The 15,992-nt window shown below is 52.5% G+C and overlaps 1 protein-coding gene across 3 annotated transcripts in view; it reads left to right on the top strand.

The window, feature by feature from the left end:
* The first annotated feature begins 623 nt into the window (after window positions 1-623).
* Window positions 624-15,992, top strand: part of RBPMS2 (RNA binding protein, mRNA processing factor 2) — a 56,627-nt gene continuing 41,258 nt past the window's right edge. For all 3 annotated transcript variants that reach the window (XM_049852560.1, XM_049852562.1, XM_049852561.1), the window contains exon 1: window positions 624-728. In XM_049852560.1, the coding sequence (XP_049708517.1) occupies window positions 636-728 (93 nt within the window). In that variant the 5' untranslated portion in view covers window positions 624-635. The remainder of the gene's footprint in view (window positions 729-15,992) is intronic.

Here is a 15,992-nt window from a genome sequence, read left to right as displayed (position 1 = left end):
AGGGGGCGCGGGGCGCCCGGCCCCCGGCTCTACTTCCCGCGGGCTAAGACGGCGCGAAGCGCGCGGCCCCTTTAAGAAAGTTCTCTAAGCGAGTTCAAAAAGTTTAAAAAAGTTGTCGTGGAGAAGGCGATGCGGGAAGAAGAGCTCGAGAGATGACAAGAGGAGAGGGGAAAGGCTCGCAGGAGGCTGGCGCGCCGCGGCCCGGGCCGGGGCGAGCCCGCAGTGGGCGGCGGGGATTGGCTGCGCGTTCCCCCGGAGACCGCGAGGAGGGCGGGGAAGGGGGCTGGCCGGGCCCCAGCTGAGGCCGGTTCCGGCCCCCGCCCCCTGCCGCCGGCGCCCGCCCCCCGCCGCTGCCGCAGCCGCGGGCGCACTCCCCGGTCGCAGTGAAAAGGCGGAGGCGGCGGCCGCTCGGGCTCCGCTCCGGGTCCAGCGCCTCCCCCGCGCGCCCGCCAAACTTCATGTGACCCCAGCCCGGCGCGGCGGCTGCCCCTCTCACTCCCCGCGCCCTCCCCCACCGCCGCACCGCCCCGCACCCCCGGAGCGCACCGCTCACCGCGCCCTCCCGCCTCCCCGCCGGGGCCGGGCGCCGCGCTCGCCCTCCGCGCTCCCTGCCCCTCGCCCCCTTCCCCCGCACCATGAGCAGCCTGAAGTCCGAGGGCGAGCACAGCACCGGCACCGCCACCGGCACCGCCACCGGCACGGGCTCCGGCGGCACCCTGGAGGAGGAGGTGGGTCTGTGGCCCCGGGACTTGCCCGCGAAGTGCACGCGGAGGTGGGCGTGGAAGAGGGCGCTGGGGGCCTCCCGCGCCGCGCGGGGTCGGTCTGGCAATCGCTCCCGGCGCCTTCCCGCCGCTGCCCTTCGCCCCGGGAGGAGCGGCCAGTGTCCGGCGGGCTGGGGTGTGCGGCCTGGACTGCCCCGCCGGGAGGGCATTGTCTCCCCGCCCTCACGAGCTCGGGGCGGGCGGCGCGCGGTCAGTGCGTCCCGCGGTGGGCGGGTGGCGCCGCGCCTGCTGCCCGCGCGTCCTCGCTTCCCACTCCCGGGCCCGTTCGCTGCCCTTCTCCGAGACGCTCCTCGCGTGTGCCCGGGACTCCTGTCTCGGCTGGAAGGCGCTCTGCTGGTTTCGCACGGCGGACGGGCGGGCGGGCGGCACTTTCATCCACTGGCCCTTTCCACCCTGACCCCTCCCCGCGACCTTGGAGGCCTGGGCCGGCAGCCCGGCACCTTGATTCACTAGAACTGTGGTCTCGCGGTATGGGCGGCCTTTCTTCGCAGCTCCAGAACCTGAGTTTTGGCAGAAGGGTCAGCCAGGAATTAGGGTTAGGAAGGAGATGATTAAAGGCATTGACCCTCGCTTTCCTCCCTCCGGGTATTGCCCTGGCAGCGAAGCCAGCACCCCAAAGCTGGCCTGAGTGAGATTCTACTAGGAAAAACAACATCTTGTCTGCCGGCCATGTGCTAGGAAGAGGGAGTGTGAGGGCTTTCATGGAACCATCAGCAGCTGGGAGGTTAATGGGATGGTGAAATCGGGAAGGATGTGTGGGGGGTGGGGTGGTGGATAAAAAACCTTAGAGCTATCAGAATGGGGACGAGGCCAGCAGACAAGAACTGGTGTGGAAATGGGATTAGGCTTCCTAGGTGCCTGGAAGGGCCTCTGGCCTCTGCTGTGTCATTCCCAGTTGAGAGACCCTTCCTGCCTGCCCCTGGCATGCCCTTGCCCAGGAAACCAAGGGCCAGTTATCCACCCTGAGCTCCTTTCCCCTTGGGATGGGGAGAGAAACCGCAAACCTCTGGTGGGGGCTGGTGTTGCTGCCTCCCTCCTGTCCTGTGTCAGGTCCCTGGCGGTGCTTATGGGCTTGGTGCAGAGTAGCTGTGGATGGCCCACCGCTTGGCTGCACACTGCCTGTGGGAGGGTCCGGTTCCATTTCCTACTTTAAGCTCCTTGCATGCCTACTGCCAGCCTTAGTCCAGCAATGGCCTGACATCTTGAGAATCTACGTCTGGATCTTGCTTTGGGGGAGCTGATAAACAGTTCTTCACCCTGAGGGGTGAGTCTGTTGGTGGCTCTAGTGTAGGCGGATTGTTTTGGCCCCCAAAGGCTTTGTTCTCCTTGAACCTTGATACTGACAGGCCATTGGATTTAGGGGATGTCTCAGTTATTTAAGAAATACCACAAGTGGATGGCTTCAACAAAGAGAAATTCTCTCACAGTATAGTAGGCTAGAAGTCTAAATTCAGGGCACCAGATCCAGGGAAGACTTTCTCTGTGGGCTCTGGAGGACAGTCCTTATCATCAGTCTTTCCATGGTCTAGGAGCTTCTCCGCACAGGAACCCTAGGGCCCAAAGGACACACTCCGCTCCTTGGCTTGCTCCACCACTGCTTTCTTGGTGGTATGAAGTCCCCAAGTCTCTCTGCTCACCTCTCTCTTTTATATCTCAAAAGAGATTGGTTTAAGACACAATCTAATCTTGTAGATTGAGTCCTGCCTCATTAGCATAACTGCCACAAATCCCATCTCATTAACATCACAGAGAGAGAATTTACAACACATAGGAGAATCAGATCAGATGACAAAATGGTCGGCAATCACACAATACTGGGAATCATGGCATGTCAAGTTGATGTGTTTTTAGAGGACACAGTTCAATCCATGACAGGGAATTTCACCCATCCTGATTCTGCCTGGTTGTCAGAAACTACCATGAGAGTTTGGGGAAGGTGGCATGGTTGCCAGTGTAAGGGGCCCTACTTGGCCTGTGTGGGCTGAAATTGGGGGTGAACATGGCCTCCTGTGGAGCTGGCCAAGGCTCCAGAGCACCCCTTCTGCCAGAGGGCTGACCCTCAGACCCACCACTGAGAGTGGGAAGGCTAAAATCTCTAAGAAAACAGTTGAGATGTTGGCCATCTTTTTTCAAGTAGATTTCCTTCTGCTTTTCTTTGGGGGCTAGGTGGGCTATAGCACTGTGGTGGACCAGAGCCTCAAGGTGATTGACTGGTGCTTGCAGAGGGTCATGGGCAGAGGTCTAAAACTAAGAGCCTGGGGCTCTCCTGGAGCCCAGTATCTGTTCTGGTCAGGTAAGAGCAAAGGTCAACCCCCTCCCCTCATCATCTTTTTGAATAATAATAGGCCAAGGGCCCCTCTACTGGAATTTCTATCTTGGATTTTAGTGTTTTAGGCTGGAAATTGACTCCTTTCTTCCAGCTTAGATGTCCCCTAGGCAGTCAGTTCTGGAACCTCCAAGGGCTACCATTCGGGAATCTGCATTAGCCATAATGGTTTACTCTCATGGCTGACCCAGCTGGTCCTTCCCAATTGACTACTGGAGATTAGCTAGAGTAAGTCTATAGAGAACCACAGGACCCTACTGCCTGCCATGGTGCCTCAATTCCTAAAGGCTGTAGAAAAAAAAAAAAAGGGGGTATATTTTCATGGTTTGGGGGAAATAACAGTGGGACTGCTTGTCCTCTGGAGTCTCTAGGGGGCACAGATGGCTAAGTACTCGACACATGGTCGAACCCACCCAGAGGGATGTCTGAAGAAAGGCCTGGCAGTCTGCTTCCAAAAGGTCACAGCCTTGAAAACCTGCATACATGGAGCCACCATGAGTCAGGGCTTGTTTTCTTAACCTGCTTTGTGTAGCCTCGACTTTCCCTGCTTGCCCACCCTACCCATGGGGCCTCATCCGTATCATAAGCATTAGGTTCCTTTTCTGGACCAGGGGTTAAGGATACAGGTGAAAAGTTCACAGACTGGGAGGTGAGAAGAACATGCAAGAAAGTGATGTGGTATGTTAACTGTAATGACATATAAAGGGATATTAGTGCATGGTATAAGAAACCCTGGTGGCATGGTGGTTAAGAGCTATGGCTGCTAACCAAAAGGTCAGCAGTTTGAATCCACCAGGCGCTCTTGGAAACCCTGCGGGGTAGTTCCACTCTGTGCTATAGGGTCCCTATGAGTTGGAATCGGCTCGATGACAATGGGTTTGATTTGGTTTTATTTTATAGTGGTACCACTGAGGGAGATCAGCCCTCCCTGAGATGGGGACAAGTAGGTTGTTTGGCTTGTAGGGGTGGGAGAGGCATTCCAGGAAGAAGGAACATGTGCAAAGGGAGGAGAGTGTGGATTGTGGAGCCAAATGTCTTGTCTGTGTAACTATTGCAGTTTGGTGTGTTGCAGCAACATTGGGGGCCACAGAGTATGAAATCACGTTGGCGTGGGATGGGGAGGGGACGAAATTTGCGTTTCTCAGTCACGTGGGACGTTATGGAGGACAGAAGGGAGTTCAGGGGAGGCGCTAAGTGTCTTGTTTCAATCTTAAAACAAGTCTAGCGGCCGTACCCTCCCCTAGGTGGGTCTGTGGCTGGTGCTGGAGCTCCAGAAGGTGAGGCAAAGCCAATGAAGCCTGCTCTGGGCAGGCTCTTGAGGGCTGTCTGGGGAAGGGTGTATGAAAATACTTCCTATTTTGACAACGGGGAGCCAGTTACAGTAATTTTTAATTGGGAGGTACTCCTGGGAGGAGGATGGTATTTGGATCCTTGGGTTGGGGTGGAGGTACACGTTTCTTAAGAGCTGACGTTTTACGACAGCCTAACGGTGAGCTGTAGAAAGGCAAGGGTTAATGGCAGGTAAGGGGCTACAGCTTGACCAGCCACTCCCTGCCCTCTTGCCCCCATCTGCTTGTCCATTGCATCCAGTGTAGCTGGGCCAAGGTAGCTCCTTACAGGCCCAGTACTCCTGGGTACCAAGAAACGGTGAGTTGGCCCTCTAGGTAAGTGTGAAGGAATTCTGGCGTCCAATATGTGACTAGGTACCTCCACTTTTCTCTGCCATCAAAAGTGTTTTCAAGCATCTGGGACATCTTGATGCTCTGCCTGCAGGCTTTCTGGGTGTGAGAGATGGGGGTGGGGGCGGGTTTCCATACTTCTGGGTTCTCCCCTAGAAGCAGGGCCCAGGCGGATTTTGGTAAGAGGTCAGGCTCCCCTCCTCCCTGGGGGTTGCTGTGGAGTGTCCCCGCTGCTCAGATACGTAACGGAGGGGCTGTACTAATAATAGTAAGCCCATATATGGTCTTGTGCCAGGCATTGGCCTAAACATGTCAGCATTTTAACTCCTTTAACCTTCACAGCAGTACTGTGAAGTAGGTGTGTTACTATCACCCTTTTATAAATGAGGAAACTGTGGCACAGTGTGGTTAAGTCACTTCACATAGCTACTAAGTGGTGGAGCTGGGATTTAAATCCAGTATTTGCTCTTAACCACACTAACTGCTGCTCTGTTTTATGTTAGGGGTTTTGGCAAGACTTGGGGGCAGGGGGAGAAAAGGTCTCTGCAACTAAAGGTCTTGAGGGCTGTCCTAAGCAGAAGCCAGAGACTGGCCCCAGGCACTTTGGGCCTGTGGCATCCCAAGACTGGGTGATAGAAGCTGTCAGCCCCTGCCAGGAGAAGCATTTGATCACAGAGATTGTTTAGAATTGCTATCGCATGGTTTTTACTTAAATTTTAAACCACTCCGGACAGTCTGACCCTTGTTGCTTATACCCTGTCTGACTGACAGCCTTTGCCCTCCCCTTTGGTACCCTACTGCTTTGGGCATCTTACTAAAGAAATGGTATTTGCTCTGAAGTGGCTGCTTGTCATTTTGGGGGGCCATTTACTTGGGCCTCCTTATCCCGTCCTTTCTCACATAGGGTAGGTGGCAGCCTGGCTGGTTTGTCCCAGTGAGAACCAGCTTCTAAATCCCACTCCAGGTTTGATGACTGGTGGCCCTTCATCCCCATCTCGGGGTGGGCTGTGAGTGCTGCAGTCGGAGACAGGGTGTGGACTGGGGGATGCTGAGATTTGCTTGGCTCTCATGTACTCTCATTTATCCCATTGGGCCACCTAACAGTCCAGAAGAGGAGGAGACAGTCCTGCGTGCCCTGGCCGAGGACCACCCACCCTTGGGCACACAGAGCTCAGCTGCAGTGTGCTGGGTTTTGACAGAGCCAAGTGGCCCCTAGCCTCTCCTTAGCCATCGGTTATGGGCAGCAGCAACATCTGCTGCCTTGTCGATTCCTCTGCCATCCATGACCATGGCTGCCCTAGTGGGGTTCTCATGCCACTGGCAAAGCCGTGGGGCAGAGCCTGACACCTACCCTTCAGAAACCACTCTGTCGTGAGGTGGGAACTGCAAATAACCCACAAGGCTTTGTGTGCCACAGCCCCTCCACTGCCTGTCTAGAGGCCAGCAAGGCCTCCTTGCTTTCTCCTACTTTCCGTACTTCCTCCTGGAATGGAAAGAAGGAGCTTTTACCTCTGAATGTGGCAGTGCTAGGCAGGTGCCAGGATTGTTGGCGCCTCCCTTCCTGGGCCCCGGTAGGAAGAGTTTACTGGTGGATCCGTCAGTCCTGGAGGCCTCCAGAGTGCAGCAGGGCCCAGGTGTGTTGGGAAGAGTCTGCCTGGGCCCGTCTGCTGAGGTGTTCAGTCATTCATGGCTGACTGAGCAGAGGCTGTTGGCCGTCACAAGCCACCAAGGCCGCCTGTGTAGTTCTGAACATGCCCTTGACCCCCAGTGAGAAGGGATGGAACCTGACCTGGCCCAGGCCGTGGTAGAGAATCTGGAGTACTCAGCCCCTCTTTGGGCTTTGCCAACCTCTTCCTCCCTAAATGGGACTTAGACTTTTATCGTGGGAGTAGGGGAAGGTTACTGGAATAGGACCTGAGACCATTTTTTAAAATTGTAATAAAAATACATATAACACGACATTTGCCAATTCAACAATTTGAGACCCGAGACTAGTTTTGAGAACCTTTGTAGCTGTGAAGGCTCTCTTCTCCATCTCTCCCCTCAGCTTCTGCCTAGACTGGTCCCTGTTCTTGATGTACGTTGTTAGCTGCTGTCCTGTCAGCCACTAACTCCTGGCAATCCCATGCACAACTGAATAAAATGCTGCCAGGTCCTGCACCGTCCCCATGATGGGTGGTGGATCGTACTGGTGTGATCCATGGGGTTTTCATTGGCTGCTTTTTGGAAGCAGATCACCAGGCCTTTTTTCCTAGTCCATCTTAATCTGGAAGCTCCCTGAAACCTGTTCAGCATCATAGCAACATGCAAGCCTCCACTGACAGGTGGGTGGTTGCCACACATGGGGTGCATTGGCCGGGAATCGAACCCCAGTCTCCCACATGAAAGGCGAGGTTTCTACCACTGAACCACTGGTGCCCTCTCTTTTTTTTAATATTTTTTATTGTGCTTAAAGTGAAAGTTTACAAATCAAGTCAGTCTCTCACACAAAAACCCATATACACCTTGCTACACACTCTCAATTACTATCCCCCTAATGAGACAGCCCGCTCTCTCCCTCCACCCTCTCTTTTCATGTCTAGCTCCTAACCCCCTCCACCCTCTCATCTCCCCTCCAGGCAGGAGATGCCAACATAGTCTCAAGTGTCCACCTGATCCAAGAAGCTCACTTCTCACCAGCATCCCTCTCCAACCCATTGTCCAGTCCAATCCATGTCTGAAGAGTTGGCTTCGGGAATGGCTCCTGTCCTGGGCCAACAGAAGGTCTGGGGGCCATGACCACTGGGGTCCTTCTAGTCTCAGTCAGACCATTAAGTCTGGTCTTAAGAGAATTTGGGGTCTGCATCCCACTGCTTTCCTGTTCCCTCAGGGGTTCTCTGATGTGTTCTTTGTCAGGGCAGTCATTGGTTGTAGTCGGGCACCATCTAGATCTTCTGGTCTCAGGATGATGTAGTATCTGGTTCATGTGGCCCTTTCTGTCTCGGGCTCATAATCGCCTTGTGTCCTTAGTGTTCTTCATTCTCCTTTGATCCAGGTGGGTTGAGACCAATTGATGCATCTTAGATGGCTGTTTGCTAGCATTTAAGACCCTGGACACCACTCTTCAAAGTGGGACGCAGAATGTTTTCTTAATAGATTTTATTATGCCAATTGACTTAGATGTCCCCTGAAACCATGGTCCCCATACCCCTGCCCCTGCTACGCTGGCCTTTGAAGCATTCAGTTTATTCAGGAAACTTCTTTGTTTTTGGTTTAGTCCAATTGTGCTGACCTCCCCTGTATTGTGTGCTGTCTTTCCCTTCACCTAAAGTAGTTCCTATCTACTATCTAATTAGTGAATGCCCCTCTCCCACCCTCCCTCCCTCCCCTCCTCATAACCACAAAAGAATGTTTTCTTCTCAGTTTAAACTATTTCTCAAGTTCTTATAATAGTGGTCTTATACAGTATTTGCCCTTTTGCAATTGACCAATTTCACTCAGCATAATGCCTTCCAGGTTCTTCATGTTATGAAATGTTTCACAGATTCCTCACTGTTCTTTATTGATGCGTAGTATTCCATTGTGTGAATATATCATAATTTATTTATCCATTCATCTGTTGATGGGCACCTTGGTTGCTTCCATCTTTTTGCTATTGTAGACAGTGCTGCAATAAACATGGATGTGCATGTATCTGTTCGTGTAACGGCTCTTATTTCTCTAGGATATGTTCTAAGGAGTGGGATTGCTGGATCATATGGTAGTTCTATTTCTAGCTTTTTAAGGAATAGCCAAATCGATTTCCAAAGTGGTTGTACCATTTGACATTCCCACCAGCAGTGTATAAGTGTTCCGGTCTCTCCACAGCCTTTCCAACATTTATTATTTTGTGTTTTTTGGATTAATGCCAGCCTTGGTGGAGTGAGATGAAATCTCATTGTAGTTTTGATCTGCATTTCTCTAATGGCTAATGATCGTGAACATTTCCTCATATATCTGTTAGCTACCTGAATGTCTTCTTTAGTGAAGTATCTATTCATATCTTTTGCCCATTTTTTAATTGGGTTATTTGTCTTTTTGCAGTTGAGTTTTTGCAGTATCATGTAGATTTTAGAGATCAGGCGCTGATCAGAAATGTCATAGCTAAAACCTTTTTCCCAGTCTGTAGGTAGTCTTTCTACTCTTTTGGTGAAGTCTTTGGATGAGCATAGGTGTTTGATTTTTAGGAGCTCCCAGTTATCTAGTTTTTCTTCTACATTCTTTATAATGTTTTGTATACTGTTTATGCCATGTATTAGGGCTCCTAATGTTGTCCCTATTTTTTCTTCCATGATCTTTATCGTTTTAGATTTTATATTTAGGTCTTTGATCCATTTTGAGTTAGTTTTTGTGCATCCAGTGCCCTCTCTTGATGAATATCTGTGGCCATATCGAGGCAGAATTAGGGAGGCAGGGATTCTAATTTGTTTGCAGCATGGGAGCGCCAAACCCAAATGCAGGTCTTGGAACCAGCTCCATCCCTGAGCAGAGACCCACTCCCAGCAGGAATGCTAGGGACACCTGTCAGTCTTCATTGCCTCAGTCCAGTGATGGGCAGGTGTGGTGTGGTAGGCCCAGTGCCGTGTGCTAACATAGAGTAACATTGTGTGGCTTCAAGGTTGGCAGAGTGGTTGAGAACTGGGCTGCTAACTTAGAGGTTGGCAGTTCGAATCCACCAGCTGTACCTTGGAAATCCTACGGGAGGGTTCTACTCTGTTCTGTAGTGTCGCTGTGAGTCAGAATCCACGGCAACTGGTTTGGGTTTTTTGGGGGGGGGCGGGGGTAGGGTGGGGGAGAATGTAGGGATCCCCTTAGCCCAATGCCCTGAGCCTAGATCTTTGTGTGAGGGTGGTATGGCAGCAGAGACAACTGCAGCCCTTGCCATGCACACAGGGCAGGCAACAGATCAGTGTCGGCCTGCCACACCCTACTGTACAGGGGAGCCTGTCCCGGGAGCCCTCTGTTGAGGCCCGCCACAAGCCTGCCACTGTGGGTTGCCTATATAGCTAAGCCTTGGCACCTGCCTCTGTCTGGAACCAAATGGACAGCACCCCCCCCCCCCCCGCCAACCCCCATCAGCCTGTGTAGCACTGAGTGTGCCCAGTTCATGCTCTGTTTGCTCTGGCTCCCTAAATGAAGCATATATCAGCGCACACAGCAGGCTTCGACCAGGTGTGTCCCCAGAGGTTAAGCCTGCTGTTGGACTGGAAGAAGCTTGGGGTATGGGATCTGAATCTTCTTTATTTAGCACTTTCTGCATGCTCATCCCTGTCCCTGCCTTTAGAGAACTTCTTATCACCCTAGCTTGGCTCCCCCCAGCTCTGCTTCCCCCACCCCTACACGCACGCACACACACACACACACACACACACACACACACACAGAGTTGGTATTATAGGACATATTGCAGGTGATAGGGGAAGAGCTGCAAGCTTCCCAGATGGCTCGAACATGACCCCCAGCTCTGCCACTGGCTGGTCAGTCACTTATTCCCTGAGCCAGTGTCCTCTGTAAAATGGGCCACAAACCTGCTCTGCCCATTACATCGAAGGACTGTTAAAATCAGGATGATAAACCAAAAACCAAACCAGTTGCTGTCCAGTTGATTCTGACTCATAGCAACCCTATACATCGGAGTAGAACTGCACCATAGAGTTTCCAAGGAGCATCTGGTGGATTTGAGCTGCCAACCTTTTGGTTAGCAGCCCTAGCTCTTAACCAGTACGCCACCAGGGTTTCCCATATGATGATAGTGTGTGTGAAAGAACAGGAAACTAAAGTACTGCCCCAAACAGGGCTTTCAAGCCAACCCCAACACTGTGATTGGAACCAGCAGGGGCAGGCAAAACACTAGAACAGACCCTCCGCCTGGAACTGCTTCACACCAGGTCAGCTGTCATGATGAGGTGAGCTCTGGCTAGGTCATCACAGTGGGGGCTGCTTGGGGGGGGCCTGGTGGTGGTGAGCCTGGGAGTCGGTGGTGAGCCTGGGAGTCGGTGGTGAGCCTGGGGGCCGAGGAGCCCCAGAGCCCTGGTGGAAGCATGGGAACCTAAGGGCATCCGGGAGTGCATGTGTCTAGGTTCACATCCACAGTCGAGCTGTATCTTGCTTGGTTTTTCCCCTGTGTCCTTGTTCAGTGCCTTATAAGTCCCGGGTCTGCAGGCCTTGTCGCCACATTCCATCCACCTCGCGTCAAGTGGCCCCACTTAGAGGGACTTCTTTCCCCTGGGGAGGGGTAGGAGCAACCTGCTATGCCAAGCCCAAGCATGGGATCCAGGCAGGACCCAGCCCGCCCCCGCAGCATACACACGCGCGCACGCTCACACACCCGCGCCCAGAGATCTCTGCAAGGGGGAGTTTATCTGTGCTGAGCTGTCTGCTTGGCAGCCCCAGCACTGGCCCAGTAGAGACCCTCAGCCCCCGGGCCCAACTTGACCTCTGACTCCCTGCCCTCTCTCCTTGTCTTGTTCCCTTCTTCACTTTCTTTGCCTTCTGGTGGGCAGAAGGGGGGCATTTAAGCCCTGAGCAGGTGGAGGACCATACCCAACCCTTATCCCGAGACTCGGCCACCTCCTGCTTCCTTTAAGAAAATCTGGTGTCTTAGAATGTCAGATTGTGAAGGAGCCTGAGGTTAACCTACTCCCTCCTTCTTATAGCTGAACAGAGGAGAGAAGGCCACAAAGCCACCTGCCCTGGCTGGCAGCAGGGCTGGGGCTTCAACCCAGGCTTCCTGGCAATTGGTTTGAGGCTTTTTTCTTTTCTTCAAGTCTGGGCAGCACGTGTTTTCTGTCAGGAGGTGCTGAGCCTGGGTCCAGCTTCTTGGTTCTCAGTGGGGTTTCTCCCCCTGCTGGAGCCATATCAGATTTGGGTGTAGTGATGGCTGGTAGCTACAGGTTGTAACAGGAGAGCTATACATTTTATAATGCAGGCTGTAGCTCGTAATGAATCCCTAGTGGTGTAGTGGTTAAGTGCTACAGCTGCTAACCAAGAGGTCAGCAGTTCAAATCTACTAGGTGCTCCTTGGAAACTCTATGGGGGCAGTTCTACTCCGTCCGGTAGGGTTGCTATGAGTTGGAATCACCTTGATTGCAACGGGTTTGGTTTGGTGTTTTTTGGTAGCTCATAAACCTTGCGGTCTTGTGGGGGGAGCAGTGATGGTGAGCCACTAATATAGGAATGGTCTGGCCTTCTGTTTGTGCCCAACTTGAGCAGTGTGGGGTGGACAACGGGCTTCCCGGGGCTGCCTGTGGACCAGCGGTCCTGTCTGAGATGCTTCTACTCCCTACCCTACCCCCACCCCACCTGTCGCACAGTCCATGGGGCACAAGGCTGTTTGCCCATGGTGGCTGGGCATTGGCAGCCTGGCTCTCTGTCTTTCCTGTGACCTCCATTGTAATGAGCAGTACTCCCTCTGTCATCACACAGCAGGTACACCACCATCAAGGCACAAAAGACTTCTCGTTGACTCTGGCCTCCTCCTGAACCTTCTGCAAGGGGCTATTTCTGCCTGCTCCACTCAAAAAGGTGAAGCCCTCTGGTATCTGGGTGCCTCAGTCTGACCCCACTGGGGTCTGAGTGGGTTTGTGAGATTAAGGCCTGCAAAAGAGTACTGACATGAGCCACTGTGGCTGCATCTGACATGCTCTGTGACCACGAGCAAGCTGCTGGGCCTTGGCTTCCTCATCTAAAAGTAAGGTTTCTTCCAGCTCAGAGATTCTGTATTCAGGTTGCTTTGAGGGCTGGGAGTTGGGGAAGGATGTGGGAGGGGCTCGTGAAAGGCTTGTTTTTCCCTATTTGGACTTCCCTCTCCTCCTTACCCCTTTCCCTAGGCAGTGTTTTCCATCCAGATGACACAGGAGAGCACAGGCCAAGCAGTGAGTGGGCTGGGACTTGAAACAAGTGCAGTGCTTCACCATTTCTTTTTTTTTTTAATTTTTGTTGTGCTTCAAGTGAAAGTTTACTAACCAAGTCAGTTTCTCATACAAAAACTTATATACACCTTGCTATATACTCGTAGTTGCTCTCCCTCTAATAAGACAGCACGCTCCTTCCCTCTACTCTATTTTCGTGTCCATTTGGCCGGTTTCTGACCTGCTCTGCCCCCTCATCTCTTCTCCAGACAGGAGCTGCCCACATAGTCTCAGGTGTCTACTTGATCCATGAAGCTCACTCTTCACCACTATCATTTTCAGTCCCATAGTCCAGTCCAATCCCTGTCTGAAGAGTTGCCTTTGGGAATGGTTCCTGTCTTGGGCTAACAGAAGGTCCAAGGACCGTGACCTCTGGGGACCTTCTAGTCTCAGTCAGACCATTAAGTCTGGTCTTTTTACGAGAGTTTGAGAATCTGCATCCCACTGCTGTCCTGTTCCCTCAGGGGTTCTCTGTTGTGTTCTTTGTCAGGGCAGTCATCGGTTGTAGCCGGGCACCATCTAGTTCTTCTGGTCTCAGGCTGATGTAGTCTCTGGTTTATGTGGCCCTTTCTGTTTCTTGGGCTCGTATTTACCTTGTGTCCTTGGTGTTCTTCATTCTCCTTTGATCCAGGTGGGTTGAGACCAATTGATGCATCTTAGATGGCCACTTGCTAGCATTTAAGACCCCAGATGCCACTCTCCAAAGTAGGATGCAGAATGTTTTTTTAACAGATTTTATTATGCCAATTGACTTAGATGTCCCCTGAAACCATGGTCCCCAAACCCCCACCCCTGCTACACTGGCCTCCAAAGCATTCAGTTTATTCAGGAAACTTCTAACTCTGATACTCATGAATCCAAAAACTAACAACCACAGTTTTTTCTCTTGTAGGATATTTCTGGTGCCCTGGGTGTGTCTTCTCCTTCAATTCCAACTTTTGTGAGGCAGGAATTTACCTGGAAGGCCAGAGTCTGCCTGGAGGGGAGACCTGCCTGGTGTATTGATAGGATTGTTTGGGTGTGGGGTGAGGGAGGGCAGGGAGTGGCTCTGACATTTTCCTGCCTCCTCATCCTTTGTGGAGGAAGTCTGTCCTCTGGGCAGGGCTGATCACTGAAGTCCAGAGTCCTGTCTTGGAGATTCCAAGGCTTAGGGTTTGAATACAGCTATAGCTGTCCTTCAGAGTTAAAAGATAGGAGGGTTTAATATCCATGGGCATATCTCTGTTTTTGCAAGCAGCATTTACTTTTCCCATCTTCAATACATCCTAGCACCCTGGAGCCTGTCTTCTTAGCCACAATACCCTGCTGCCGCCCTTAACTGAGAAGTTGAGTGTTTAATGCTTAGTATGAAGAAGGTTCGCCCTCTTCCCTCATGGAGGAAGACCGTACCCTATGAGGGCAGAGCGCTCCAGGCCCGACACAGGTCTCTGACTATGGAGGGGGGTCCTCTTCACTGGGGAGGGCTGGGCCCCAGGGCCGAGGCCCACAGCTGGCCCTGCTGGCATGTTCCACAGAGCCTCTGCTCAGCTACTTTTTGGAACACTCACACTTCAGCCTTGTCTATCAGCCCCCTTCCCTTCAGGTCTCTTGTTCTAGAAGCCTCCTCGGCGGCTGTGCCTACGCCAGCCCTGTTCCATCACAGAACCCCAGGCCAACCCATCCTTCTTGGTACTGTGACCAGGGCCTCCTTGTCTGCTTGTGCCCACTGGACGGACTAGATTGACCAGGGGAGTGGCTGGCTCTTTGATTTCCCCTCAGCACCCAGCCTAATACCCCGTCTTGTTCACTGAGTGGCTGACTCCTGTGCACCCTTCTTTCCTTTCCCTTACCCCCTTGGTCAAGCCCAGTAGGGGGCTGCAGAATGGCCTAACCTATAGAGGTTAGGACTTACAACACACCACAAAATGGAGGATAATTACATCGGATCACAAAAAATGGAGAACAACCACACAATACTGGGAATCATGGCCTAGCCAAGTTGACACATATTTTGGGGGGGACACAATCAGACCATGACACTAGGCAACCCGAATATTTATTAAGTGGTTTGTGGTACATTCCGATAGGTGAGGTCCTGTGCAGGTAAGCACAGTGATTACAGGAACTGTAAATGAAGCAAGCTTTTCGTTGAGCCTCTCCTATGTGCCAGGCATAGAGTGAGGAGAGCTTTCACTTGGAGGTACATGGGGTCCCTGTTGTACAGATAAAGAAGCTGAGATTCAGAGCGATAGAGCAACTGCCCCAGGCACAGGGTCTAAGGCTGGGCTGCAAGCTCAGGTCTAACTAAAGCCTGTTCTTCCCGTTTATGGTGTTCCTCTGCCTTGCTGGGCCGCATCTGGTTGCCGGGCTCTGAGTTTCTTTGGAAGGACTGAGGTGTGAAAACACAGGGAGGTCTTGAATAATGAGCCCTGACTCGGCAACTTGGGCGATAACACAAGTTTTGGGGACTAGACTTTATAGTCTCTAGGGCTTCGTGTAGTCAAAGTGAAGGGGTAAGCTCAGACTGGTGGGAACAACATGAAGTAAGGTAAGGGCCACTGTAGGACTTCAGAGGAAGGAAAAAGGAGTGAGCAAATAAAGGGACCTAAAGGGTGGCTGCCTTTTAGCTAGGAGTGAGAAGGAGTGGGTGGGTCAGGGGAGTTGTGGAGCAGCTACCTTGAGGCAAGGCTGTGTGGGTGCTTGTTGGGGACCTGGAGTAGGTGGGGCTTGGGTGGGACCTGGTAGAGTTGCAAACAGAAGGCAGGTGGAGTGAGCTCTGTAAGCTCTTGCCCTCTCGGTCTGTGGTTTTCCCCAGCTGTTTGCCACGTTCCTCCTCTTCTGCCACCCTAAACAAGTGCCTAGGCTATTGAAATAGACAGTGGCAACACTTGACCCACCCTTGACGTTGATGAGGCTACCAGCTGCCACACACTCTGTACTCACAGCCAGATGATGATTGATGGCAGAGTCAGGATAAATGGATCTTTACCCAGCTCTGCTGCTGGATGAACTAAGCTACATGCCCTTGACAAGTGACTGAGCCTTTCTGGGCCTCAGTTTCCCTGTCTATGCAAGGAAATAGGCAGAGGGATGTCGTCTGCCAGGGTGGCTAGGATCAAGTAAGAACCAAAGTGCATTCCCGCCAGACTTGCTGTGACTTAGCTCGCAGACTGAGGGGTTCCTAGTGAAGGGCCTCACCTGGTGGACAAAGCCTGCCCCCATCCATAACCACCCCAGCTTCAGCTTGCTTCCTGAGAGGCGGCCAGGGACAGGATAGAAGCTATATTGTAGCCTTTTA

The sequence above is a fragment of the Elephas maximus genome, chromosome 13 (genome assembly GCF_024166365.1).
Source record: "Elephas maximus indicus isolate mEleMax1 chromosome 13, mEleMax1 primary haplotype, whole genome shotgun sequence".
NCBI lineage: Eukaryota > Metazoa > Chordata > Mammalia > Proboscidea > Elephantidae > Elephas > Elephas maximus.
Note: the sequence above shows the minus strand (reverse complement) of the source record. Positions and strands in the feature narration are given on the sequence as shown.